General features: G+C 41.8%; 2 protein-coding genes across 4 annotated transcripts; both read left to right on the forward strand.

Moving 5' to 3' along the window:
• The first annotated feature begins 3576 nt into the window (after positions 1 to 3576).
• On the forward strand, positions 3577 to 14869 carry LOC139606895 (mixed lineage kinase domain-like protein). The gene is made up of 11 exons (XM_071459330.1): positions 3577 to 3714; positions 6593 to 7055; positions 7723 to 7800; positions 8290 to 8464; positions 8963 to 9063; positions 9156 to 9291; positions 10371 to 10455; positions 10553 to 10692; positions 11449 to 11498; positions 12288 to 12428; positions 12647 to 14869. The coding sequence occupies exons 2-11, from the start codon at positions 6599 to 6601 to the stop codon at positions 12694 to 12696; spliced, it is 1413 nt and encodes a 470-aa protein (XP_071315431.1). The 5' UTR covers positions 3577 to 3714; positions 6593 to 6598; the 3' UTR covers positions 12697 to 14869.
• Positions 14870 to 15999: 1130 nt separating this feature from the next.
• rfwd3 (ring finger and WD repeat domain 3) lies at positions 16000 to 27279 on the forward strand. 3 transcript variants are annotated; one of them, XM_071459299.1, is made up of 13 exons: positions 16000 to 16114; positions 17482 to 17777; positions 19281 to 19555; positions 19729 to 19790; positions 20474 to 20671; positions 21010 to 21101; positions 21643 to 21757; positions 22262 to 22508; positions 22926 to 23076; positions 23172 to 23348; positions 23505 to 23719; positions 23958 to 24172; positions 25058 to 25332. In XM_071459299.1, exons 1-13 carry the CDS (start codon positions 16028 to 16030, stop codon positions 25199 to 25201), a joined length of 2274 nt encoding a protein of 757 aa, XP_071315400.1. In that variant the 5' UTR covers positions 16000 to 16027; the 3' UTR covers positions 25202 to 25332. The 3 variants fall into 3 exon arrangements, with proteins under 3 accessions (XP_071315400.1, XP_071315411.1, XP_071315418.1); XM_071459310.1 differs by having other exon boundaries at positions 16042 to 16238; positions 25058 to 27279; XM_071459317.1 differs by lacking the exon at positions 16000 to 16114 and adding an exon at positions 16215 to 16355.
• The last annotated feature ends 127 nt before the right edge of the window (positions 27280 to 27406 follow it).

Genomic DNA, 27406 nt, shown 5'->3' on the forward strand with positions numbered 1-27406 from the left:
ACATTCACATTAGTCCAGGTGCATATGGGAGAAAGTGAAAGTTTTATTTTATATATCCCCCCATGTAGGTCAGCTGTTATCGTCCGTCTCTCCTCCTGACGTCATTCCTGTTCTCTGATCAGACATATTACAGATTTAAAACCAAGAAATTTAGACCCCTTTGGTCCACACCCATCGGACACAAACAGGGTTACCCCGATAGTCCAGCACAGTTTAGACCCCAGAGCTCTTTGGCTTCACAGGTCTCTGCAGGTGACCGGTCTGCAGGTTGCTGGAGGCTTCTGTAGTGGGAACTCTGGAGGTTGACCTGTATCACAGCTCAGAGATATTGTAAATGTTATTGATAATTGGAATTCAGTGCTTGTTTAAATCTTTATTGATTTATTGTCAGTATTCACTAAACTACACTTCAATAAAGATCTGAGGTCTGGTGTCTTGCCAGCCCTGATAAAGCAGAATGTGTTCACAACTGTCTTGTTTCCCTGCTGAAAAAAACAAACAAATGTTAAGGCCAAAAGGTGAAAGTGAATCAGCTCAAACTGTGCTCCAACAGGTGCCGGCTGCTGAGTGTGCTCAGCTGGGGGGGGGGGTCTCAGTCTGTTCCCCCAGTCCGGTTAGCTCTATCCCGTCCAATGGCTCCTGTCTTTGATGGTGGTCCTTCTTTAAAAGATCCACTTATTCCACTCAACAAGGTAGTTATGCCCAAGTTCCTGAGACCAATATGTCGAAAGTCAGTGTTAAAATCTTTCCCTGTTAAAATCCATTATGTTAAAAGAACAAAAGCTTACTTTCCTCTTCCACACTGAAACGCTCAAGGTCCACGGTCATGTGGGCCATCTTTCTCCACAGTCCACCCAGGAACCCACGCTGCTCAGCATTGGGAAGGCAAAGAGAGGCTGAGGCCGCTCTGCTCTGCCACCTTTATAGTAACAGCCACCGATGAGTTTGCTTTGATTGCAGATTGAAAATACCTGACACCTGTGCTGGGGAGGGGTCCTTCGCTCTGCCTCCTCCTGTGGGAATCGTGGGCTGCACACTGATTAGATTCAAAACAGAAAGAATCAAATCATGTAAAGCAAAACGTGGCACAGCAAACACAAGTCGGCTTCAATAGTGCAGACACTAATCTTTCCCTCTCTGTATCTCCTAACACAAATATGAACCAGACGCTGAATGTAAACTGTAGCCAGACTAATATATTTTATGGATTATTTAGACAGTGATATTAATATTGAGTCTATACACTACTATAAAAAGTGTTTTTGTTCAAGTGACTCATGATGTGTCATTTTATAAAGGAATAACAACATTATAATACATTTCTCTTCTTCTAATGCTGCACCATAACACCAGGACTAAGAGGCTCTGTTGTGCCTGGAGACTTTTTAACTGGCACATTTAGCTTTAGCCTCAGGCTGTGAGCATGATATCAAAACCTCAGCCAGAGCTAATGTTAACCAGCTAGCTAGCTAGCTGCAGTTAATAGAAATCTGCCTGGGACAGTTTTCATTTCAGCTGATAAAATCTACAGTTACTGACTGTGTGGTTCTGTCTTCAATCAGAGACCTCGAGTTTAAAGGATTTCCATGAAGTTGGAGCAGTAAATCTGCTCCCATTATCATTTTAATTTGGATGAAGTCATGCTAACGTGGAAGCTTTACACACATAGTCCTCCAAAATAAACTTCAAAAGACAGCTAGCAGGGTTGTTGTTGAATGCTATTCTGCATGCAGCAGTTAGCGTGCAATTCTCCACACGTCACTAACTCACCTGGAACACCTGCAGCGTCACACACCTGCAGCGTCACACACCTTTGTGCGTGCATGTCGTAAAGGATGAGCCGCAACAGAAATCCATTTCACCGTTCGATGGGAACAAAAGTTTACACAGCTTTGCTCACTCATGTTCTCTCACTCCGATCATTCTGGGGTCGCTGCCTGTCACGACCCGGCTCTTAGGACCCGACACAGGGAGGGAAACAGCTGGACATGAAGAATAAATCACATTTATGAACCTAAAAGAAAGCCAAACACTGACTGGATGTGAGAAAGGGCTGTTGTATGGTGCACAATAAAAAGTACAACCAGTCAGACAGAAGAAAACCATGTGGTGCAGGTGGGAGATCCAGTGGGCTGTACACCACCGACCTGTGTCATTCCACAACTTGCCTGGACTTGAACTTTTCCTGACATCCACACCACCAAAACCCAGCCAATGGCCGTGCTGGTGCCTGCTGCTGTCTCTCATAGGAAATGACCTTTGATATTATCTGATGCTCTCGTTCGGTTTCGGTCTGAACGTACAGAAAATCATCTTCTGATCTGACAACAGCACATTCAAGGTTCGGTTTGGTTCAGGCTCAGCAACAACTTGGTTAGTGTTAGGAAAAGATCAGGGTTTGGGTTAAAGTGACAGCTTCATTGAGGTTGGGCTTTGTCATTATGGTCTGGGAGTGATGGTCATAATAAACCTGTGTTCACAGAAAGTTTCTGTTATCCATATATTACTGTAAGAGTCCCACACCCCGAACAAGCAGACGAGTCATAATTCATCACTTGAATATCTGAAATGTTGTTTTTGAACATTTCTGCAGCAAATGATCCTTTTTTTGTTTGTTTCATGTTAATGTTGCTGCTCCTTACAGTTAAAAAGGCTGCCTATAGTAAACCATTCTTTCTGTGGTCCCAGATTGTTGTCACCTTATTTCTTAACTTCGTATTGTGTATCGATATGTGGTGCACTGGTGCAGAAATTCCACCAAGTTGGGAAGAATTCTGATGTATGATGCAGGTCATGATCTAAAGCATTACCTCTTTAGCTTCACATCTTTATCTTGTTACCAGTGTTCCTTAAGTCCAGTGGGTCGTCATACACACTAAATGAGGCATGTTCTAAAATTGCTATTTACAGTAGGTTTAGTTTTATAAATGTGTAAATGCTGAAAGGGAAAGTTTTGTAAAGGGTCTAAATGTTTTTATATTATGCTATTGATTTGTTATAACTGCTACATGTCACACTTTTTAATCACCTATGGTGGAAAAATGAATGTCCTCACTTTGACCTTACAGAGCAGAACAGGAAATCTGTGGTAGGGAACCAGACAGACTCTCTCTTGTTCATAAAGTTTCCTTCACATCACTTGTTGATGAGCTCATCTTCCTTTCACATCCTCAGTCACATGATAAGAGGCACGGAAGGAAATGTTGCTTAATCAGTTCTGTCTACCCACCAGCTGTTGCCCAGCAGGTGAATTATTTGTCAAACCCACTAATTATTAACCACTAAGGCTAATGTTAATGTCAAAATTGCTTAGAAACAAACATTTAATTCCCGGCTTCTTGAGGACCCTCAGCATGTCGGTAGTTAGTTGCATCATTCCCCTCACAACTACAGCCGGGACCCAGAGTGTTTCAGAGGAAACCAGCGACAAGATCGCTGCAAGAGCAAGTCAGGAAGCCTCCAGGGACTCATTTGCTCTGCCCCCCTGCCACCGTGCAGTGAGTTATGTTTCCATTCCAAGGAAAACATAAATAAATCCTGTGTTTGTCAGAGCAAGAACAAAACCCAGAGGGCGGACGGGCTGTGACTACCAGAGAGAAGCAGGAAGTCGTGTGCAGCAGAGGGAGGGGCTGGGGGCTATATAGACCAGCTTCCATTCCTGCCAGTCCTCACATGACACATACGCTGGCAGCTTCCTCTGACTCCCACTAAAAGGTAACTAATCTTTCTGTTTCTGATTGTCTCTGCTGTTAGCTCTTCACGTGTCTTTCTGGTTGTTGACTCTGTGAGCGTGAAGCATCTTGAAGATTAGGAGCATGGCAAGTTATTACTCTACAGCAGCTATATATATATATATATATATATATTATATATATATATATATATATGCTAGCTATACATCGATAAGCTAACATATATGTCAGCTTGCAGTTTTCCTAAAGAGAAACATTCCCCGCAGCCTCCCACCCTCAGGTTTGAGGCTTCACCGGGAGAAAATTAAAACTAGGGCAAGTCCTGCTCATAGTTTCCCGCGTGAATTTCACAACTGAGGAGAAGCAGAGGCTGAGGGAGGGAGGAAGGAGCAGACAGACACGAGAGTTTCCACACTGAACACGTCTGTGCACTGTCTGAGAAGCTCAGGATTTGAACTCAAACTAGAACTAGAACTCAATCCACACGTTACATACTGTAGCTTTAAATGGAAACGTGGAAGAGTTACTGAGTGAGGTTTCACAGAGAACGGCTTTTTATTCCAAACATGTTTTCACTCAGCAGCTTCTTTCACGTGCAGAAAACAAGGATTTACTTGTTGGTCTGTAACAACTGTAAAGTAAAAGGATTTGTGGTGGATGAAATTCTCCTTTTTCCTGTGAAGTCCTGTATTGAAAATCCTACTCAGGTTAAAGTACAGAAGTATTATCAGCTAAATGTACTCAGAGTGAAAGAGAAAACACTGGTTATGCACAGAAAGGGTGAATATGACTGCACACATGGATTTTTTTTTTTTTTTTTTTACAGTGGAGCTGGTTTTAACTACTTCAGCTACAGTTTTAAGTAGTTTATTGATTCTGCTTCTGCTTTTTAGTAAGAGGTCACATCAACAAAGACGAGAAAAGAACTGCTTTAATCTTTAACATTGTCTTGTATTTCATAAGAGTAAAGTACAACTTACTCTGAAAAGTAGTTGTTAGGAAAGATAGAGGTAGAAAACTGCTCCTCCAGGGCTACCTGTCTGAGTTATGTTTCCACTCAGATTAATCTTTTCTCCCTTATTTAATATTTTCGCACAATTATTTTTGTCAGTTTTCATAAAGTGTAAGTATTTAATTATTTGTTCACTTATTTAATTATTCAGTTTTTGTTTAATTTCTCCTTTCTTTTCCAATTGTTTATCTTGGATAATGTTCAAATCTCAAGGACAGTCCTTATACCTTCATATCATCTGTTTTATACCTGCAAACGTACATAATATAATTTCATAATCCTTTCTTACTTTCTTTGGCTAAATAAAAGATATTTGGTAAAGACAGAAGTAGTTGAATACTTTGCACCAGTGAACGTCAGTGTGTTTACAATACTTTTTATTTTTGATTAAGTTTTTATTATCATGTTGCTCCCAGTACTGGAGGTTGGATCAGACGCAACAGTAAAACATCAGCTCTTGCCTACATGGATTCTTTTAACATAACAAATAAACATGCTGCTTTTGTTTAACCATGTACATTATGCCTTCATCAGCTATACCCACCACCCATGTGGTAGAGTGCGTACTATAAAGGCTGGGAAAACACTGTAACACTAAACCTGTCAATTCCTCCTTTGTGCTCCAGAAAATCATCTCTGTCCCAACAGGAAAGCTTCTGCTGCTGCACAGTGAATTTTCTTTCCCACATTCGGGGGCATGGATCAAAGAGCAGATGTGTTTCTCTGTGACACCCTCAGCCTCATGGTGATGGACTGTGTCTGCTGTCAACATGAATTACTGATGGCCTGTGTCTTTGTTCACCTGAAGGCTTAGCTCAGCATCACAGACCTCCCTAATTGAAACACTCCTGTGGGAAATAACTTTATATAACATCAGCTCAGTTCATCTGGGTGCAAATAAATTAAGTTCATACCAAAGCATGTGGGCAAACAGGATATTTATCTGTATTTGCCAACTCAGCCCCCACCCACAAGAGCAACTAAGCCAGAGAGAATTGGTGCAGCCACTGCAGACCAGCCACAACAATCCTTTTTATATATTATAGTTATTAATTCTATTTTTATATGTATTGCAATGCTGATTGTGATTATATATATATTATTACTATATTATTATTTTGGGACACTGTAATTTTGATACTATACTATGATTGCTACCATAGACTGTTCCTTGTTCTAAGACAGATGATTTTGCAGTCAGAATATCAGTAAGACCAACTAATCCTTTATTCTTTCAAAGTAAAACCATCCTCCCTTATGTTCACCATCAGTCCCATGTGATTTGTTTTTTGTTTTTTTTTCACCTTGAGTCTCCTAAACTTAATAACTTCACATCAGCTCAGTGCCAATTTAAATAAATGACAGCCCAGTTCAGTACAGAGCTGGTTCCTTATAATTATACTGGACCTGTTAGGTTGTAAAAAGTCATTATTGAAGAAGTAACACCAATGAAAAGGTTTGTAGAGAGTCACTGGATCAGCGTTTGATGATGTTGTCTGTGGTGAACACCAAAATAAATGAGGCTGTCCTGTAGAAAACGAGCCCACAGGTCGTCTGTCAGCAGGTCACTATGACCCAGAGTCAGGTTCTGTTGCTAGGCGACATCTGGTGGTCGTAGTAACGATGACAGGAGCAAAGGGAAAAGTGTGGTGATGTTCACAGAGTGACAAAGTCCACGTCAGGAGGAGGTTGGGGTGGATGGGTCAACAAAACACAGGAATATGACACAGATGAGATCCTAAATCTAACCAAGCCGTGACTGTTATTGCTCTGGATAATTCAGGTTATTTAAGCTCAGAAAACTGTGGTTCACTTAAAGTTATTCTGCATCCACCTCTGATTTTTTCCATTTCACTGCTCAAACTTAATTTCCTCTTTGTGTCTCTAGCTGATCATGGATTACGTAGAGGCCGTAGAAAGCATCCTGTCCATTGCCTTTGAGATCTACCAACTGGTCGAAAATGTGAAGGCCAATAAGAAGCGCTGCCGGCGTGTTTGTGAGCGGGTCAAAGCCGTGGAGCAGCTGGTGACGTCCACCAAAGAGAGGAAGAAAATCCAGGTCTCTAAAGATGTAGACAGGGCCCTTGAGGAACTCACCGGCATTCTGACAGCAGCAAAGACACTCATAGAGAAGTACACCTCCACCAACTGGGCGAAGCGCATCGTGAAAGTTGGCAGCTATGCAGAGGATTTCAACATTGTGAATGAACGCATCCGTGAAGGCTACGAGCTGCTCCTTTTAGCTCTGAATTTGGAGCATGGGAATAAGCTGCACGAGGTGTATGCAAAGGTCTGCAGTCAGAAAGACGACGAGGATGCTGCGAGGGAGGATGACGCGGAGCTGAAGGACTGTGAGTGAAACTGATTTTGACTTGATTTGATTTGCACAACAACATTACAAACACAGTATATACAGCTACTGTGGTTTGTTTATGAAGTGGATGTGTGGGTGTGGTAAGAAATCCATCAAGAGCTTCTGTAAAAACCACAACACAACACTGAGATTTAAACTAGGCCATGGCCATAGTGAAGATCACTGCTTAGTTATACCTGGTGATTAAAACAGGGATTATGGTGAGACAAACCTCTCGGACTCTGGCTTGTCAATCAAACACTGGAACTACTATCGACTAGAACTTTATACTTTCTGAGAGAGAAGTTGTGGCCGTCTGGACCACATCTCATACTCATTTGCTTCCTCAGTCAGACTGTTTGCTAAAAGATTACATCCAAAAATCTGGTGCTTTCAGTTCAATCCTGAATGTTCGATCGTTATCACTGAGGCATTGTCTGGCCTCTGTATTGTTAAGGGGTCGGATGTGGGGCACCAAGACTTTTGAGATTTTCAAGAGCTGGAAAAGGTTGGGAACCAGTGAAATAGGGAATGTCATTTCATACAACAGCGAGATCATTCACCTAAATAAGAAATAATAATGGACTCAGTCAGCATAGACTTAAAATTGATCTTGTAGAGTGTGGATGCCTTTGTGTCATCAGTTGTGTTTGTCTGTTCTTCAGTGCTCCTGGAGAACATGAGGGAACAGCAAGAAAAACTGGACGCCCTCAAACTCGATGTGGAAAAGCTCATAACAATGTGTGAGTGCACCAAAACACAAGCTCCTGCATCAGTATTGTTATTACAATGAGTACTTGAGGCTGCAGCAGTATTAGCTGTGATACTAATATAATAGAGTACTAATAGAGCTGACATCATAATATTTTTAATCCAGGAGTATTTCTATGGTCTACAGTGTTTGTGAGAAAGTGGTGTGTCCTTATGGACAGTGGAGATAAACAGAAGGTTCATCCTCTGGAGTCTGTTCCAGAAGTTTTAACTATATTTTTATTATATATTTTTGAAATGTATTTTAATAGGTTTTGAAAACTTTTCTTAACTTCAAGTTGAGGGAAACTCTGGTTTTCCATCTCATGGGTGAGGGTTAGGTTCGGAGTTTGTTAAACCCAGATCGATGAGCCCAGCTGTCACAAAAAGAGAATATAAAACTGATGAAATGAAGGTTTTTTGCTGATGAGCCATTCTCTCCTCTTGACTCCACCTGAACAACAATGTGTGTATTTTCACAGTGGATAAACCTGCTGTCACTGAAAGCAACCGAATGATCAAACAACGTGAACTGGAGTATGAAGCCGACAAAGAGCCTTTCATGATAACATCAACCTCAGAGGTCTACAAGGGAACGTTTTGTGGATTCACAGTGGCCATCAAGAGATACAAGGACCCTATGACCTCCAGCCCAGAGTCAGTGCCACACTGCAGGGCAATACTGAAAATACAGGGAAACAGCCCTATTTGATTAGAGAATGATACCTGTGTGTAATTTAATTTTTTTAAAAGCAGCATCAGTTCAACTTGTATAAAGTTCAGATTTTTTAGATGATTTAGATTTTTGAAGCTGTAGAATTAAACTGACATGTAGACTCCCCTCTCCCTCCCTGTTGATCTTAATCTGAAGATTCTTAAATGTGATTTGAATGGTTTTGAATATAATCTGATTGAAAGATACACACAGTCACAAATGTGACCTGAGATCTGCAGATTTTATTCTGCAAATTATTATGATAACCAATGAGGAGGAGCTTATTAGGAATTAATCAATAGAATAAGTGATTGTCATGGTTGGTTGGACTCTTTTAATGATTCACTCTCTGTTTATGTGTTTTCATATAACCTGGTATATTAAAGTATGCAGTGCATTAAAGTTGACACATATTCATTAGACTTTTCTTCCATATGTAGAGCAATACGTCGCACTTTCAAGAGGGAGGTTGAAACCTTGAAACAGTTTGAGTCGCCCAACATCCTGCGAATGTATGGCATCTGTGTCCAGGGTGAAGACGGTGAGTAGTAGTGAGGATGTAAATCACAGAATACCAGCCACATAGCACCTTTACAATAATAATTATAATGCAATGTGTCCTTGTGCCTGCAGGACCCCGCCCTCAGCTCCTCGTAATCACAGAGTACTGTGAGATGGGAAGTCTCCGAGAGGTTCTGGACTCTGATGCCGAACTGCTCTGGCCCAGGAAAGCTCGTATGTGTCTGGATGCAGCACAAGGACTCTTCCGGTCAGTCTACAATAATTAATGATGTGTCAAATTTAAATGTGCAAGGAATGATGTAACACAGAGAGAAGGGAGGGAAAGCCTTATTGGTGCTGGTGAGATTAAAAAAGTAAAATGCCATGCTCAGTGATTTACAAGTTTTCCAACAAAGGCCAAATAAAACCAACAGTATTGCAGGAATAACGACCACGATATAAATCTCTGATGGTTGACACATTTGTACTGTCTCATGGTACATACATGTATCCTTGCATCACGTCACCACAACAAACATGTTGCAGATACTGTATGTATACCTTATATTTGTAAGTGTACACCACTACGCAGCCAAGATGGCGAATATTGTGGGTGAGAAGATTTATGCTTAACTTTTTTACACAGTTACAAATCAGCATAAATTGCAGATTAAAGTTCCACTTCTGACATGTTTTTAACTCTGTAAAAATACTCTGCTATGGCCCTGGTTCTCCCACATAAAAAGTGAAAAAAAAATCCCCAAAACTCAGGCTGGAAGCACATCTGCACTTAACTTCCTCATTGAGAAATCTCGATCAGGCTTTGTGCGCCTTGAGACCAGAAGACAGAACGGTTAGCGTAGTTAATTATGTTAGCTTGTAACTGGGAGTAGCTGACACAGTGTTAGTGGTTGTGCTAATGCTAACTCTCACCCTCTGGACTGTTAAGGTTTCAGGTTTATTTAGCCCCGCCCACATCCCCATTAGTTGACAGGATTGGTTCCTTATGTTCTATGATGTATGAATCCCTGGCTGTCTGAATCTGTTTTTATTGTTTATTATTATTGTTTTTATTTTACAGTCATTGATTCACTGCAGTTCAAGGTGGAAATACTCAGTCATGGTGTTGACTGTATTACACTCTTAAAGTGTTCTGTATTATATAAAAAACATCATATAGACATGTTAACATGGTTAAAAACTTGATTTTTTCAGAGGGGATCTTTAATGATTTCTGCCACTAGATGGCAGAGTTCCTATGATATCCAGAACGACACATGAAGCCTACAATTTATGATCTGAAGTTTATGATGAAATTCACCGATGATAATCTCTGTTTTCTCTCAGGCTGCATCACACTGAAGTAAAAAGTAAGGTTCATGGATGCATCACCAGCAGCAAGTTCCTGGTGGCTGAGGGCTACAGAGTCAAGGTACTGAAGTCAGTGCATGCTGGGATGGTTTCCAGCCCATTGAATGGTGGTATTTAAGAGGTCTTAAGTCTTGATGTGTGTTTTTGTTTTTTTTCAGCTGGGAGGTTTTGAGCTGGCAAAAACAGAGACGTCACTGAGAAGGTCGAAAATTGAAGACAGCAGGCCCGTATGCTACGCATCTCCTCAGAAGCTCGACGACGCCAGCTATGAATACACCCTAGAGTGTGAGATATACAGGTCAGATACCACCCAGCTTCACAACATGAAGATGTGAATTTTATGGTACCATGTTCTATTAGGTCACCATTTATTCAGGATTTATAACAGTGGGTGCCACAAAGATTTTAATTTTTTTATATTGGACCTTTTATTGACATTTGACCACATTAAAAAGCAAGGCAACATTTTCTTTAACTACATTTTATGTTCAATTTACAAAAAAGTATAAACATACCTGAACCAACCCCCCTGATTATGTTAGTGGCTCTGCTGCCCTGATAGCAAAATAAAGTGGCCCACACTTGGGCCACGTGCTAGCTTCCTTCTGGCCAAGTATACCCCCGGTTCCACAGAATCAGCGTGGCTGTGTGAGGATATGGGCCAGAGGTGGGCTGAGGACGCAACATATGTTGGCCCAGAAGTTTCATTTTGCAGTCTGGGTGAGGTAGCGGTTGCTGGCAATGTCTTCCAGGGAGGGCAGCGAGCAGCCAGTGATTTCCTGTCTGCTACTGAGCAAAGTCCTGCTGGGGGAGGATAAACACCAACCTGGCAACCCAAACAGTATATGATAAATGAATCATCAATAAAGCCATTAGTTGCAACTTTTGAGCCCTTTGTGATGTTCGACTTATTAGTGAATGGTACTAACTGTGTTAACATAGGCTGCTGCTCAGTGTGGCCGCTGCCTGACACTGTCCATGGACAAGCAGTTGAACTCATGAATTTTGTGATTCAGCAATTAAACAAACCTCACTTGGAAATGTTGTCTTTCAGCTTTGGGATTGTCCTGTGGGAAATTGCAACTCGTAAGAAACCTTTTGATGGTGAGTATCTGCAGACCAGCCATCAAAATCCAACCCTGACGCCAAATGTTCTGTTTGAGTTTGGGATTCAGTGTCTGTGCTCAGTACGAGGTCATGTTGGTTAAAGTGGCTTCATCCAAGTGTCATAGTCTCCTACTGGTCATTAATATTTTTCTTGGGATTACATTTCTATAACCCCTCCTGCATCGCTGCAACACTGTGCATACTGCACACACTGTGTGTTTTTCATCATTTAAAATTTACAGTTCCTGAATAAGTTGCCATGTACTGCATTTTCCCATATTTTACTACTGTGTTGTATTGTATTTTGTTATTTGTTAGGTTATTTAACAGGGACCATGCAGATGAACATAGTTTGCCTTATAAATGAAGGCACAGGTCTGCTGATGCCAGTGTAGACCTCTGACCTTTTCATGTAACTCACAGTGTGGTCATTGTGTTGTGTAATGAATCGAGCAGCACCACGGTCAACAGCAGCAGCATGAGCAGACAGGAAGACTCCATTAACCAATATCAACCATGTGGTGGGTTTGACGGTTTTTGGGTTTTCAAAGGTGAAACAAGCTCTTCAGTTTCTGTGTAAGAATCCAGTGTGAATGTTTAATTTTTGAAGAAGATGTTTAACGTGAGTTTTGTTGGATAATGTGCTGTCTGGCCAAATTCCCAGGTATTTCAAATGCTGTACTATCTCTGTAAGATCTCCATTAGCAGCATGTCTAGGAGTTGGCATCAATCAGTGGTTTGTGCTGTTGTGAAATGATCAATAATATGTCATTGCTCTTTTTACAGGTCTGAAAGTTAGTCAAATCCAACAGATAGTGTGCAAAGACAGATCTGGCGAGGAGCTTCCTGACGACTGTCCTGGACCACTGCAAAAGCTGATCAACGACTGCCGTCAATATGACAGCTTCAGAAGACCATCTTCTGGAGGTAAGCCAGTCACTGCCAGCACTTCATGCACTGCTGTCTTTGCACTTATGTATCAGCAAGTATCAAGCAAATGATCTGAAACTCTTGAAACAGTTGGTGTTTAAGGGGTTGAAAGTAACATAATTGGAAGCCCCCATTCTAAAAAAAAAACTGTTTACGTAGTTAGAACTCATCTAAACTAATAATACTAATACCATGGGAATCTTTCTCTTTCACAGAGGTGGTGGACAAACTGCGCATCTTGGTGGCAGAGTTAGACAAGAAATAAACCTCTTCAAGCTCTGCCTGTTCATCACAAGGATTCACGGTTTCTGAGGGTTGAGAAGAAACGCAATAGTCAAGTCATAAAACTGGCCTGTTAAACACTTTTACATGAATCACAAAGAAAGGTTTGCAGGGCACTAAAAGCCTTAAGATTGTACTTTACTTTACTGTCACTCTTGTGGAAGCATTTCATACTGCTCCAACCAAGAATCCGTCCCCAAATTCCATCTTCTTGTGCATCTTTTACAGTTGTGGTGCTGGCGTGTTGTTTAGACATCTGTAACTTCCAATGATTTTTAATGAATGTATTAACCATGTATGTATTAACCTTCGAGAACAGCTGGTGGCTTGGGTTCCTTAGGAGCTGGTAGTATTTTCAGGGGGAACATGGAGAACCCACAGATAAAAATGCTGTGATTTCAATGGTGCAGCTGTATTTTATAGCATTTATCGGCCATAAGATGACTGACCTTCCTGAACTTTGTATCATATCCTTATAACTGACCAGCAGCCCATGTAAAGTTGTTCCTCAGGAGATTTAACACCAGCTCTGGAGACTGCTGCAACTCCGTCTTATCAAACTGAAAAGGTCTCCACCTAGTGGTGACAGAAATATTACGTTTTCATACTGTTAAAAGATTCCAGCCTCATGTTTATTGTGATTTATTTTTTAACCTTTCATTTTCTTTTTTATGCTTTATTGTGTCAGTTAATGTCATTGAAATATTTATTGTTGTTATACATCTTTTGTAACCCTCACACCAACGGTGCATACAATGGATACGGATATAGCAATAGTTGTTACTGAGTCCTGTGTGTATCTTCATACCATATTTACATACATGTCTGTATTGTTTCTATACACACACACACACACACACACACAAAGACTTATTCTATATTACACATTTCATTATAGGAGTAGATCTGCTCCTGTGATAATGTTACTACTGTGTGAAACTACTTAAATCATCTTCTCAAACATGATCCAACTGTTGTTTCATTAACAAATGCATCAAATATAATTAGTCAGATGCCTTTGCTTGATTTTTCCAGCTTCTTTCTGTTTCTTATTGATTTTGTAAGTTACCTTTTCCATGTTGTTTACATCTTCTACTATTTCCAGCAACTTATTTACCCCATTTTTTTCCAGCCTTTTCTTAATTGCTGAAGAGCCGTGATTGTCAAAATCTAAAAGCATTACTATTCTTGCTTTTGCTGACTTTTTATTCCTAAAAGAATATTCTGTTTTTCTAGTTAATTTGGGTTTTTATGTGTAAAGTTGGAATACATATATGTAATATGTGTATAACCGGTGTTTTTTCCCCACATCCACTCCAACAGCTGGAGTTGTTTTGTGTATACTTCAACACACTTTACCTTATATTCATCTTCCAAGTATATTCCTGCTAATAAGGTGACATATTATTATCTGGTGTGATTGTTTTCTCCATCTTTTCGATAATATAATATAAATGTGTGATTTTGTTTTCCTGGAGTATTTGATCGATTTTTCCAGTGATATTTTTGAGGCTGTTGCTTTGATGAACCTTTACCATTTATCTCAAAAGATCTCCAAGAGTTCAAACTGGACTTTTTCTCTCAGATCGCTTCTTACTTGCAAGTTTAGATAAAAGTGGTTACTGGGGAGAACATATGTGTTTGCTGTATTTTCAGAGGTATCTGATCCTTCTTCAGTATGCATTTAATAAAAGCTTATGAGTGCCTTACTTCCCAATACTTTGAAACATTGTCCAAACTGTTTGGAGTAGAATTGGTCCCATGTTTTTCCTCTTGAGCAAATGATTTGTTGCTCCTTGACTTTGGTTGCTTCACAAATTCTTCTCCAGATTTTAAATGTGCTACATGCAGAAATGTGTTTATTTTGATATGTGGTTTTTTTTTTTATTGCCTGGGAAAATGAAGGTGCTGAGCAATCCTACCAATTCAAACTTTAAAGTCTGAAGTGTTAATCAGCTTTGAGCTTTCATGTTTACTGTGATCATGTCTGTCAATAAAAAGTAGCATTTGATGCAACATGATGGTTTTAAAGGCTAAAGACGTCAATAAACAAAATAAGTCAGTCTTCACTCACACTGATAAAAGAGAAACCGCAGAGTGAAAGTCATATTCTTATTTTCAATCAAATCTTCAATAAAATTGCTAATTTAAACCCACGTTGTCATGTGGATCCATTTCTTTCTGCCAGTTTCCATGTCCATCCTCATCCTCTCAATGCACCCTTGATGATTACGTTATTCACAACATAACATACAACAATTGTCTCTATTATTTTGTCAACACTATTTATTATCTGAGAGCAAAGCTAACAAAAACACCTAACACCAAAATTCAACAGCACCACAAACTGCTATCTCCTAGACATGCTGCTAATGGAGATCTTACAGAGATAGTACAGCATTTGAAATACCTGGGAATTTGGCCAGACAGCACATTATCCAACAAAACTCACGTTAAACATCTTCTTCAAAAATTAAACATTCACACTGGATTCTTACACAGAAACTGAAGAGCTTGTTTCACCTTTGAAAACCCAAAAACCGTCAAACCCACCACATGGTTGATATTGGTTAATGGAGTCTTCCTGTCTGCTCATGCTGCTGCTGTTGACCGTGGTGCTGCTCGATTCATTACACAACACAATGACCACACTGTGAGTTACATGAAAAGGTCAGAGGTCTACACTGGCATCAGCAGACCTGTGCCTTCATTTATAAGGCAAACTATGTTCATCTGCATGGTCCCTGTTAAATAACCTAACAAATAACAAAATACAATACAACACAGTAGTAAAATATGGGAAAATGCAGTACATGGCAACTTATTCAGGAACTGTAAATTTTAAATGATGAAAAACACACAGTGTGTGCAGTATGCACAGTGTTGCAGCGATGCAGGAGGGGTTATAGAAATGTAATCCCAAGAAAAATATTAATGACCAGTAGGAGACTATGACACTTGGATGAAGCCACTTTAACCAACATGACCTCGTACTGAGCACAGACACTGAATCCCAAACTCAAACAGAACATTTGGCGTCAGGGTTGGATTTTGATGGCTGGTCTGCAGATACTCACCCTCCAAAATGAAAACTAAACACTATAACCTTCATGAGTGAAGATTTATTGCAGGGATGTTGTATTATATTGCATTAGTTTTAGTTAACGGCCAACTATAGGTGTGGTGATAAATGATGTATGTAAAAAGAGACCAGCACATCAGAAGCAGTGGTCCAGCAGTCGTGGTCCAGTGAAACAGTGACGGAGTCGCTCATCGTGGCAACACACGATCTTCGCTGATGACGTCGGGGCCGGATGGGGGCGGGCAGAGCGCACTGGCGCCGGGAGATTCGAGCCCCGACCGCGGTCCTGACTGGAGCTGCCCCGCTGGATGGACTGGAGGTGGCACACAAACCCTCCACAGCAAGAGCCGTTCGATCAGCACATTTCCCGCGGAGCCATGTTGTCACCTGCTGCGGTGTTTCAGCGCGGGATCGGCGACTGTTAAACCCGCACTTCGCGACAGGTCGGTGTTTGCTCCCGACCGCGCCGCTGCTCCGGTTCCCTCTCAGCCGAGTCGTTCCGCCGACGACTCAGTCAAGCCGACTAATGTTCAAACTTATATGGGACAATAACAACACAGGTGATGGCTAAGCGTGTACTCACCTCGAAGAAATCGCAATAGAACCTAATAATTGTGTGTCACAACCTCACAAATGCTAATGCTAATTTTAGCTCAACCGCCCGTGGTTACCAGGAGATAAAAGCAGCAAATGACAAATACATTTATTTCCCTGTGTTAATTTGTAAAATTACATGTGTGTTGACATGACACTGACATCAAAATCAAGTGGATTAAAGTTTGAACTGAGTAAAAGGAGCCACTGTTAGCTTGTATTGCTCGGAGGCCTCGGTGACCTCGGGCTGTAGTTCGGTGCTCAGCCGGAGAACGCGTCACCTGTCGCTGGATCACACCGGGAGGTATTTACCGTCACAGATTAGAGGTAGATCGATACATTTAAAAGGCATTTTGTTGGACATTTCAGTGAGATCATGGCAACGTTAGCTAGTTGGTTAGCACAACTTGCAGGTTGTGTAACTGCTGAATTTGTGCAGCCAGTTGGAGTCTCCACGGCATGGTGTTTACTGAAAGGTGCTTGTGTAACATTATCATATTGGGAAAGAAATCTGGACTACAGCTTTAAGAGAGTGTGTTAAATAGTGGCAGGAGTAGTGCTTAAGACTATGATAATTATCTTTATTTACATACCACATCTCATAAGGTTAAAAGTCACAGTGTAACAAACATTTAGTAATACAGCAAATAAAGGTGTATAATCCATTCGTAAAATATTGTGCCATACAAACAGTGGCTAAATCAAAAACCTCCATGAAAACACATAAAATCTATATCTTAAAATCAATTGCAGAACTAGCTAATCTGTCATTCTCATCCAAAACCCTGCCTGCAAATATGTTGTCACCTCTAATAATAAGTTTTTAGGAAGGAAGGTCAAGCAAAGCCACTACTGAGGACCTCTGGTTATGAACGGTAACATATAGGTTTATGAGGTCACTTATGTGGGATGCTGCAAGGCCACAGCTGACTTTATAAGATAACAGTCAAATGTCAAAAGAAACTCAAAACCATTGTTCACCTCTATGGACAGCCCAGAACAAAGAGGGAATTTAACCCGCGGCCGTTCTGATATGACGTGCTGTCAGAGCAGATACTGACAATATAACCTCTGCTGTTTCCAACTGTACAGATGGAGGCCATGGAGGTAGACTCCCCTGTGGAGATGCAGGTAGGAGCCAGCAGGCAGCCAGAGGGTGCTGCTGCAGGCCAGGCTGGGGACGCCAGCACACCACTGGTCATCTTGGATTCCGGCAGCAGCACCGAGGTGGACGAGGACGAAGATGATGGTGACAATGAAGTAGGACAGGCATCAGTTCGGACACCTCCCAGGCTCCCTGCAACCTGGGCGTTTAGTCAGAGGGCGGTGGGCAGGACTGCAGCTACGCCATCAGCAGCTCATGGGGCGCCGATACGGAGGAGACTCAGGTACTGAGAATTAATCCAGAAAGAAGACTTGGTTTTCTGCTTCATGTGTTTTACACTGAGTACACTGCTAGAACCACAATAACAATATTTGAAACTACAATGTGAAGATAGACAGATAGATACTGAATAACAAAATAGACAATATAAACACCAAAACAGCAATGTATAAGAATAAGAACAAGAATAAAAAAATCTATATGCAATATACACTGTACCCAAACTTTTGACTGGTACTGTCCATCAGAAACAGCAGGGTGGTGGAAAGATTGGAAGCAATAGGAACTGTGCAAAAAGACAGTGTATAATAACAGCAGTCAAAGTATAATATAGACGTTATGTACAGAGTGTAGTGCAGCAGTGTGTTCTCCTGTCACACAGGAGTGAGCTGCTAGGGTCAAAGTGTTAGGGTGAATGGTCGGAATAATTTCCCACTGCGACTGCTGCAGAGGTGGCGATTCAGAACTGGAAATCTGAGGCATACAAAGTAAGCAGAAATGGAGACAGGACAGCCACCTGTGGTGCTCCTGTGTTACTAACCATCACTTCAGACGCAGGATTTCCCCATGCAAAAAAAAAAAACAGGGACCTGTCCGACAGATAGTCAGAGATCCAGGAGACAGTAGCCCCGCTGACACCCATCCTGAGAAGCTTCTCACAAAGCCTGAGTGATTGGATGGTATTGAAAGCATTGGAGAAATCCACTACCATCCAGGTGTGAGTCAGCACGCTGAAGCAGGTAGATGACAGCAACGTCCACCCCTCATATTAGGCTGGTAAGAAAAGTGAGCAGAGTCTAGAGCAGATTTCACATGTGGTCCAAGGTGGACTAGAACCCGTCTGTCCAGTACCTTCATGACATGTGACATAAGTAAAACTGGTCTTAAGTAACTGGGGCCAGATGGAGTTGCCTTCTTAGTTACCAGTACCATATATATGATCGAGGTCTGCAGCCCGGGATCACAGGTCTAGCACCAGGGAAAAGTGCTTTTTGAGAAAGTGCTAACAGCTGGTTAGCTGCTGCATCAGACTGCCTCTCTCACAGCGCCATCTTGCCATCACTTCTGATGAACCTGCAACTCCCCTCAACTTTCTGCAAAGAAACATCTGTAACAAGCCACTGTCCACCACCCACAGACACAGTGAGAGAGCAGCAGGTGAACACAGTGGAGCATGTAGCAGCTAGAGAGCCAGCTGTTTCCCTCAGGAGCTGGTGGAGACCAAACACAGAGTTGAAAGAGAGGGAACACTGAACTTAGATTCAAGCAGCTGTTTGCTAACAGGTTTAATATTGACTTGAAAGGTGATGATATGTCAGTGTTGTGTGCACAGCTTTTTCCAAATTCAGTAATAAATATATATGATATATTTAAATGTAGCTTCTGTGGGCTGTGAGCTTTCTTAGCAAGTTTCCGACCCTGGATTCTCCTCTGTATTTTGTCGTACATTTTCCTGATGTGTTCAACCTGTGTGTGTGTGTGTGTGTGTGTGTGTGTGGTGCTCCAGGCAGGGCCTCAGGGTGCACTACCCCAGCCAGACTGCAGCACCCTCCAGAGGCTTCCCCGACTTCCTGCTCCGAGCGCCGGCTGCGAGCGTGGTGGAGCCGGAGTCCGGCAGCACCACAGAGGTCAGCGAGTCTGACGAGGAAGACGAGGTGGCGGACGAGGGGAATGAAGAGGGCCCGTCTGCACCTGTGTTGCCTGTCGACCCCGCCCCGCCTACCAGTCCTCACCCCAGTGCCTCCACCCATCACACACAACCACAGGATGTTGGTACAACTAGTGAGTCTGACTAAAATTCACGTACCAAGTTTTTACAAACCAGTGCAGACTCTGATGTTGAAAACACTGTTGTCATGGTCTGATGTGGGTTTTATAATTAAGTTGCATTGGGTTTATGTATATTTAATGTTTGACTGTGGTACTCTGAGTCCAGTGTGTATTTTCTCTGTCAGACTCAGATTCTGGTTCAGCTGCAGCCAATGAGAGGACAGAAGCTCAACATCAGGGCGTCCAGGTAACATTCAAACTTTTGCTCCACTTTCTAGTTGCATTTATCACATTCATGTCCAATACCTTGATGCAGAAAACAGGAACTTTGTCTTATTCTTTGGCTAGAAGAAGCTTTAAATGGCAGATAGTCACTTTTAATAGTACGAAGAGCTGATTATGACCAAAACCTGCTCATTAAGAATATTAGTTGGTTTTAAGAATATTTGCTGTTTAACTTTTGTACTGACACTAAACTTCAGACTGATACAATACAACTTTATCAGCCTTTATTTTACTTTAAAAGACCGTTGCCATTCACAATTGTGTGGGGCTACAAAAAAAACAAGAAACCAAACAAATTAAAATAATATAATTTTAAAAAAGTCAATAGCAGAAGATAAAACAAATGTATAAAGGGAAATAATAAGACTACACCACTTTAAATCTAATATAAAGTTTACAGGTAAGTGCTTTTAGTTTAGACTGACAGGTCAGGGCTCTGGGAAATATTGCAGGGCACTCCTACAAAAATAGTTGAACTACTTTTCCACTTTTGCTGCACTGCTGAGTAGTCATGTAGTCTGAATGCCCTAAACTCACATTTTTGTGTCACTTTCTCTTCATCTTGAACCTGTAGTTTCAGTTGTTACATGTGTCCCAGGCTTTTTAGTATCACATGGATTTCACTGTCATCATCTCCGTCTGCAGTTGGTCTCAGAAGCCTCGGCCTCCACCCAGGTGCCTCACAGTGAGGAGAGCGAAGGCGACACCTGCACCATCTGCTTCGAGGCGTGGACGACAGCCGGCGAGCACAGACTGTCTGCCCTGCGCTGCGGACACCTGTTCGGCTTCACCTGCATCCAGCGCTGGTTGAAAGCTCAGGGCCCGGCCGCCAAATGTCCACAGGTCAGCATGGTCACTGTATTTAACAGGCGGCCAAAAAACAAACATCTCGTAGCTAAATAAAGTTTAAAGGCGCCATTCAGTCTAAAGGTAAAAGTCCATGTGTTTCTGATTATAAAGCAGGTCTAGGTTCTGTATTAATACTGTCAAAGTATCAGTCCACAGAGAAATGCACACAGCCTGTATTTTCCTCTGGCAGTAAAATATGGGACCTTTAACACATTGTTGAGGCTAAAATGGTGATCTTGATGATTAAAGGATTATTCCTGCAGCCATACACACATTGTCTCGATGATTTTGTGTTTACTGAGATGCCGGTTGTTCCCATTATTTCTCCTCAGTGTAACAAGAAAGCGAAGCGTTCAGATATCGTGCTGCTGTACGCTCCGAAGCTGAGAGCGCTGGACAACTCTGAGCAAGAGAGCTTAAAGAGGTGAGGGACAGTTTCTCTGCTTCTCTGCCAACGCACTGCATCTGGAGGATGAAGAAGTTCAGTTTATCTCATTGACCCGTCACTGAGAGAACTATCTCTGTTATCGCTGAATAGTCAGAATACAGCAGTTAAAAGTTTAGTCATCTGTGCACAAAGAAATATCTGTTATCCAAACAATCAGTTTTTGTGTTGTTAAAAACCCACTGAGTGTGTGACACTTTCTATCAACAAGCTGATGTTTACTGACCTGATGTCGCCCTCCTTTGGGGCTAATGTGAACTACAGTTTGAAAGTTGGTCATGAACATATGTGGTGAATACACACGTCTTCAGTTAATCAGCAACAGTTATTGTTAGTTATTGTTCCTATATTATTTCTTATTTTGCTAGTGATAACTGAGTCATCTGTCATATTGCTTCTAAAAGACCAACACGACCTGCCCTTTGTTTCACTGTGTGTGTGTGTGTGTGTGTGTGTGTGTGTGTGTGTGCGTGTGCGCGTGCGTGCGTGCGTGCGTGCGTGCGTGCGTGCGTGCGTGTAGGTCTCTGGAGCAGGAGCAGTCCCTGAGGAGGAAGGCAGAACTGGAATCAGCTCAGTACAAACTCAAACTGCAGGTCGTCACTAACAAATGTGGAAAAGTGGAACAAGAGTTGCAGGTATCAGCGACAACAGTTTATTTTTTCATTTCCTCACATTGATTTGAGTTCAATTATTTTCTGTTTCTAGTTGTAATTAAATCAATTTCATTATAAGAAATATTCTCTTTTTAAATATTTGGATGTTTTCTACGTTGATACCAACAGGTCACTTCAGTGCCTTTCACTCTGGTGAAATTGTAGTGTATTCAACCACTTTTGCATTTAAAATACAACAACTGTTGGTAAAAAAAAAAAAAAAAAAGGTTACAATTATCATTAATGCGCCAATTATTAATTCTGGACATTGTAATTTCAAAGACTTTGCAAAACTCTTTTTGCTTCTTAAATCCATTAATTAATCAACTGATTATAATCAACTGCTGAAAACCTGGCACATACTGGACTCTGTAGCTTTGAGGATGTCCAGTGACCTGATTCAGTTTATTGTCCGTTCAAGTTGCAGAAATGTTAGAGGATGAATCTCTGGTTAAAACCCTCCCTCCTCTCTCCCCGGTTGTGCAGGAGCTGAGGGCTCTGATAGCCCAGGCTGGTAGAAGCTCAGTTCCCTCCTCCTCCTCTTCCACTTTCTCGGGGTCGACCTCTCTCCTCAGTATGTCTCAGAGGGCCGATGGTTCCAGGACGGCTCAGTACAGCTTCTCCAAGGCAGTTTTAGTGTCTCAGGCCGGAGGCTGCAGGGTTTTATCGTACTGTGAACCTCTCAGTTGCCTGCTGGCCTCGCAGCCTTCCCCTCAAGCCACATTGGTGCCTGGTGAGTCTTCCTTCTTTACGCCCAAGGCCTGAGAATATATGCCCTCTGTTTTCTACACCTTAGTCCAGAGCTACAGGTCTAGACAACTGTTGGACAGACATGAAACTTATGGAGCACATTCCCGTTCTCCAGAGGACGAACCTTTAACAATAGACACGATAAGCTTTTTCCTTCAGGCCAAAATGTGTATTTAGAAAACAGGAGCCTTTTCAGGAACTCTGGAACTTTACTTGCGTTTTATCCACCAGGCCTGACGTATGCAAAGTCTCATGAGTTGCCTCAAAAACGTGATTCATTCATTTTAATGGAGAACAATATAAAATGCAGCAATTTCAAGAGAATATTGTGTAGAAAGACTCTCCTCCTCTGTTCTAACTCACCTTCTCAACAGGAAACTCTTCTGTCTCCTCTGCTCAGGTTGTGGGGTGAAGAAGGTGAGTGTGGTGAACATGAAGGCGAGTCACTATGTTCCCATCCACAGTAAACAGATCCGAGGTCTGTCCTTCAACAGACAGAACGACAGCCTGCTGCTGTCGGCTGCTCTGGACAACACCATCAAACTGACCAGGTACACAGCACAAAGTAGGAACATCAGGTCGAATGTCTCACCTCTAAAATCCCGGCCACAGAGATGATGAGTGTGTGTGTGCGTGTGTGTTACAGTCTGCTGACCAACACAGTGGTTCAGACCTATAATGCAGGTAAACCAGTGTGGAGCTGCTGCTGGTGTTTGGACAACAGTAACTACGTCTACGCTGGTCTGAGCAACGGCTCGGTGCTCGTCTACGACACCAGAGACACCAGCACACACGTGCAGGAGCTGCAGCCGCTTCGCTCCAGGTACACAACACACACAGACGCACACCCACACACTAAAACACAACGCACAACACTTTGTGTAGGAGCCTTTTGGAAATGGACCACGTACGTATACAACTGAAAGCTGCAAGCTGTCCCTTGTTCTTCCTGAGAGCTAAAACTCTCTGATGTTCCCAGGTGTCCGGTAGCGTCTCTGTGCTACGTCCCGCGGGCAGCATCCAGCTCGTTCCCCTGTGGCGGGCTGATCGCAGGGTCCCTGGAGGGTGGGTGTTTCTGGGAGCAGGTCAATGAGACCACATACAGACCGCACATGCTGCCGCTGGAGACGGCCGGCTGCACCGACATCCAGGTGGAGACAGAAAGCCGTCACTGTCTGGTCACATACAGGCCGGGTAAGCTCCTGACCCTCAGAGGATACGAACCTCTTTACTAAGAGATAATAGTAATGACGGCTCTGTATATGATGCTTATCAGAACAGAAGAGCAGATGTAAAACTACACTGAGATGTTTTTTTGTTCTTAAAACCACAAATATATCTTCTGATATCAACACTTCAGATAAAACACAGGAAGCTGTAAGATATGGCCCTTTAAGGTCAGCTGGTCTGAAGCGTTTCATTTCTCCTGCAGGTCGCTCCAACCCGTCTCTGCGCTGCGTCCTGATGGCTCTGAACCGAACGCCTCAGCAGGACTCCACTCAGCTTCCCAGCTGCTCCTGCTCTCCGGTGCAGACGTTCAGCGCCGGCTCGTCCTGTAAACTGCTCACCAAGAACGCCGTCTTCAAGAGTCCAGACGGAGGGGGGACGCTGGTCTGTGCCGGGGACGAGGCCTCCAACTCTACCATGGTCAGTCCTGTGTGTGCGTGCGTGCGTGCGTGGGGGACCAGGATCAGTGGGTGTAGTTGAGCAGTGACATGTAATATAATGTAATGTGCAGCACTAATAGAGGTCAGTGAGGTTGAGTCCTGTGTTTGTGCTACAGCGCCACATTCAGCAGAAAACCTGAATTAAGTCAAATTCATCTTATTAGTCTATTGTTTCTTAAAATTTTAATTATTTATTTTATTGTGTCATGAAATATTTTATATCATCTTTATGGTTTATTTATTTATTATTTTAAAGAGCAGAAAGTTGCCTTTTATTTTATTTGAATTAGTTTTATTTGATTTTCATTAAGTTTATTTTATGTGGGTGGTTTTTTTGTATTTTTTTTGTAATTTTAAAATGCTTAATCTTCATTTAAATTATTTTATGTTTTAATTTCCCTTATCTCTATTTTCACTTTTATTCAGTCTTAATTTATTTTGTTTTTTAATTAATTTATTTATTTTTTTTTGTTCATTAATTTCTTTCGTTGTTTTTTGGTGTTTGTTTATTCTCAATTTAAAAAGCCCGAAGTTTCCACCTGAAGTCTTGATTTATTTTTGTGTATTTTAGTTTATTTCAGTTTGGATTAACAATATCATTCAATTAAATTTAAATAAGATTATTTTAGTTTATGTATTTATGCTATTTTAAATGGCCCAAAGCTGCCTAGCACATTGTGTTTTCTTGTTTGTTTGCTGCTGCTGCCTAACAACATTATAAACATCCTCTTCTTCCACTGTGTCATCTTCCTCATCTTATTTCTCTCCCTCTTTCTCATTTTCATCTTTTACTCCTCTTTCTCTCTGTCCTTCTCCTGTCTTTGTCTGTCTTCTTTCTCTTCCTCCTCCTCTTCCTCTTCCTCAGGTGTGGGACGCCGGCAGCGGCTCTCTGCTGCAGAAGCTTCCGGCCGACCTCCCGGTGTTGGACATCAGCCCGTTCTTGGTGAACGGGGATCACTACCTGGCCTCGCTGACCGAGAAGATGCTAAAGCTCTACAGGTGGGAGTGAACGAGGACGTGTGAGCTGCTGGTTTCATCCAGAGACCAGAGGAGGAAACCCAGACACAGTCGCTGAGCACAAGAACAGAATCCAGACTGTGTTGGAAATCAAATGCTGCTAAACCTTTATCTGTACGTTTACACACAAAAAAAACTTTAGTGTGAGGGATCAGCCTGTGGAAACATTTCAGATTCTTCATTCTACCTTTTAGTTTCTCCTTTTTAAACCTAACATCCACATTACTGCAACTGGTGACCTTTGACCTGCACAGAAAGCCAAACAACACCTCCGTCAGATGTGTGTTAATTAGACATACTGAGGTTCTGCTGCACTGTGCTCCCATACACAGAACACGATGGTGTTTACATGAGTCTGAGGTCAAATTATTCCCATGTTAGGAGCTGATCAGTCGCCTGATGTCCTGCTGTGTTCAGATCAGCTGCACCTGTGTCTGAACACTGGACCCGACGAAGGTGAACAAGGTGATTTTCTGTTAGTGGCTGTCGGACGTGAGCTGGTGTTTTAGTCTGATTCAAGTGTAGAGGAGGAAAACGTTGTGAGCCCGCAGTTAAAGGACCAATGTGCCAGTGTGTTTGCATGTTGCCGCTCTTTATAAATCATAGTCTTGACATTGTTCCAAGTCATTTTCATACTGTACAGATTCAAAGTGTTTTTATCTCTCACGCCACAGCTGCTGGTCCCCTTGATGTCTGTATAGTATGAAAATCACTTAACAGACTCGGAACTTGTTTGACTTGACTCATCACATTCATCATCAAGTCAAGGCTGCAGCCAGCTACTTGTCATTATCAGTTAATCTGCCAATTATACCTTCTCCTCAAATATTTGTTTTTAGTCATAAATTTGACTTTCAGGTTATGGTCACAAACGACAAAGCACTACATGTTTTTAGTAGCTGGAATCAGCAAATACTTGACAAAATGTTTCATCTCTAATCAGAAAAGCCAATGTTTGTTCTGAAACAAAACACAAATCAAGCAAGTTATCAATTTTCATATTATACAGAAGTGAACAGAAAGGGCCTGGAAAGGCAGAGAAAACTTCAGGATTTCTACAAAACAGCAGGACAGGTCGAAAAATAGTTTAGTCCTGATGTGAGAACAAATCATTTGTAGTTAATCGGCTAAATCAGGCAAAACCTTCGGTGTGGTCACCACTCGTTAATTTTCACTTCCAAATCATATTATCAGCTTTTGAATTTATCCCCCTCATTGCAGGCTGCCAGTCTGTGTAAGTTCATTTGTGTGAAAACTAAACCTGCAGGTTGAAAATCATTAGTTGTGAGCAGAAGGTTGATGGAAAACATTGAACTACTTTGAGGTTTGAGACCAAGAGGCAGAACAGACACATTTCATCCAACATTGATCCGAAAACTGATGCTATGATTTGCAAAAATAATGTACTATACTGTAAAATGTTCATTATTCGTAGGCGCTGGGCTAAAACATGCAGAAACACTGGTAGTGTCCTTTAAAATCATTTGTCCTGGTCTGACCGGAAATGCCAGAATTGCAGTGCAGCAATCAGACTGCAGGGGGAAAAGATGCTAAGATTCAAAACTGCCGAAAGTCATGTGACGCTCAGGTTTGACTGAACCAATGCATTTTGCCTCCAGATCCTGAGGAGCTGCTTTTAAAAGTCAGTTAAAACAACTTTGTGAGCTCAGATTTCAAAATGATCCCAGCTGAGTCAAAGTAAAGCAGGACTTCACCTTCCAGCTCTGAAACATTCGACTCAAAACAGCCTTACGAAAAAAACTAAGGAGTAGGTACCCCAGCTGTGGTCCCACCCCTCCTGTTGAGCATGTTGGATTTTGTTTGGATTTTATGGTCACTTCGCACAAACAGAAAAAGGCTCCATCCCTGTGGTTCATTAATATCATCTCCTGTCTGATTTGTTTTCCTTTCCACTCCCTCTGAACCAGATCATTAAGTGCCAAAGGACTCTGCTGTCGAACTTTTTACATTTCTTGTTTTTCTTTCTAAGGGAAGTTGTATATATGTATATTTGCTATAAACTGTTTGTGTACGACGTCAAAGTTAATAAAAATTATTAGTTATTTTTAATCAATGTCGTCAGAGTTTTTGTGAGATCTTCTGATGTTAGCATCAAGGCTACAACTAATAATTATTTTCATGACTGATTTTCTGTAAAATGACAGAAAATAGCAGAGTCCTTGTTGATGCCATCAGA

This window comes from Trachinotus anak, unplaced genomic scaffold, assembly GCF_046630095.1.
Source record: "Trachinotus anak isolate AG129_WGS33_773 ecotype Australia unplaced genomic scaffold, CSIRO_AGI_Tana_v1 ptg000002l, whole genome shotgun sequence".
Lineage (NCBI taxonomy): Eukaryota > Metazoa > Chordata > Actinopteri > Carangiformes > Carangidae > Trachinotus > Trachinotus anak.

Excerpts from the sequence above, each read along its gene's own strand:
- rfwd3 (XM_071459299.1), top strand. The coding sequence starts at position 16,028 with ATGGGGGCGGGCAGAGCGCACTGGCGCCGGGAGATTCGAGCCCCGACC. Across the intron at positions 19,556-19,728 it reads ACAGGATGTTGGTACAACTA|ACTCAGATTCTGGTTCAGCT; the intron begins GTGAGTCTGACT and ends TTTCTCTGTCAG. Across the intron at positions 23,077-23,171 it reads AACACCATCAAACTGACCAG|TCTGCTGACCAACACAGTGG; the intron begins GTACACAGCACA and ends TGTGTGTTACAG.
- LOC139606895 (XM_071459330.1), top strand. The coding sequence starts at position 6,599 with ATGGATTACGTAGAGGCCGTAGAAAGCATCCTGTCCATTGCCTTTGAG. Across the intron at positions 8,465-8,962 it reads CCTATGACCTCCAGCCCAGA|AGCAATACGTCGCACTTTCA; the intron begins GTCAGTGCCACA and ends TTCCATATGTAG. Across the intron at positions 10,456-10,552 it reads CTGAGGGCTACAGAGTCAAG|CTGGGAGGTTTTGAGCTGGC; the intron begins GTACTGAAGTCA and ends GTTTTTTTTCAG.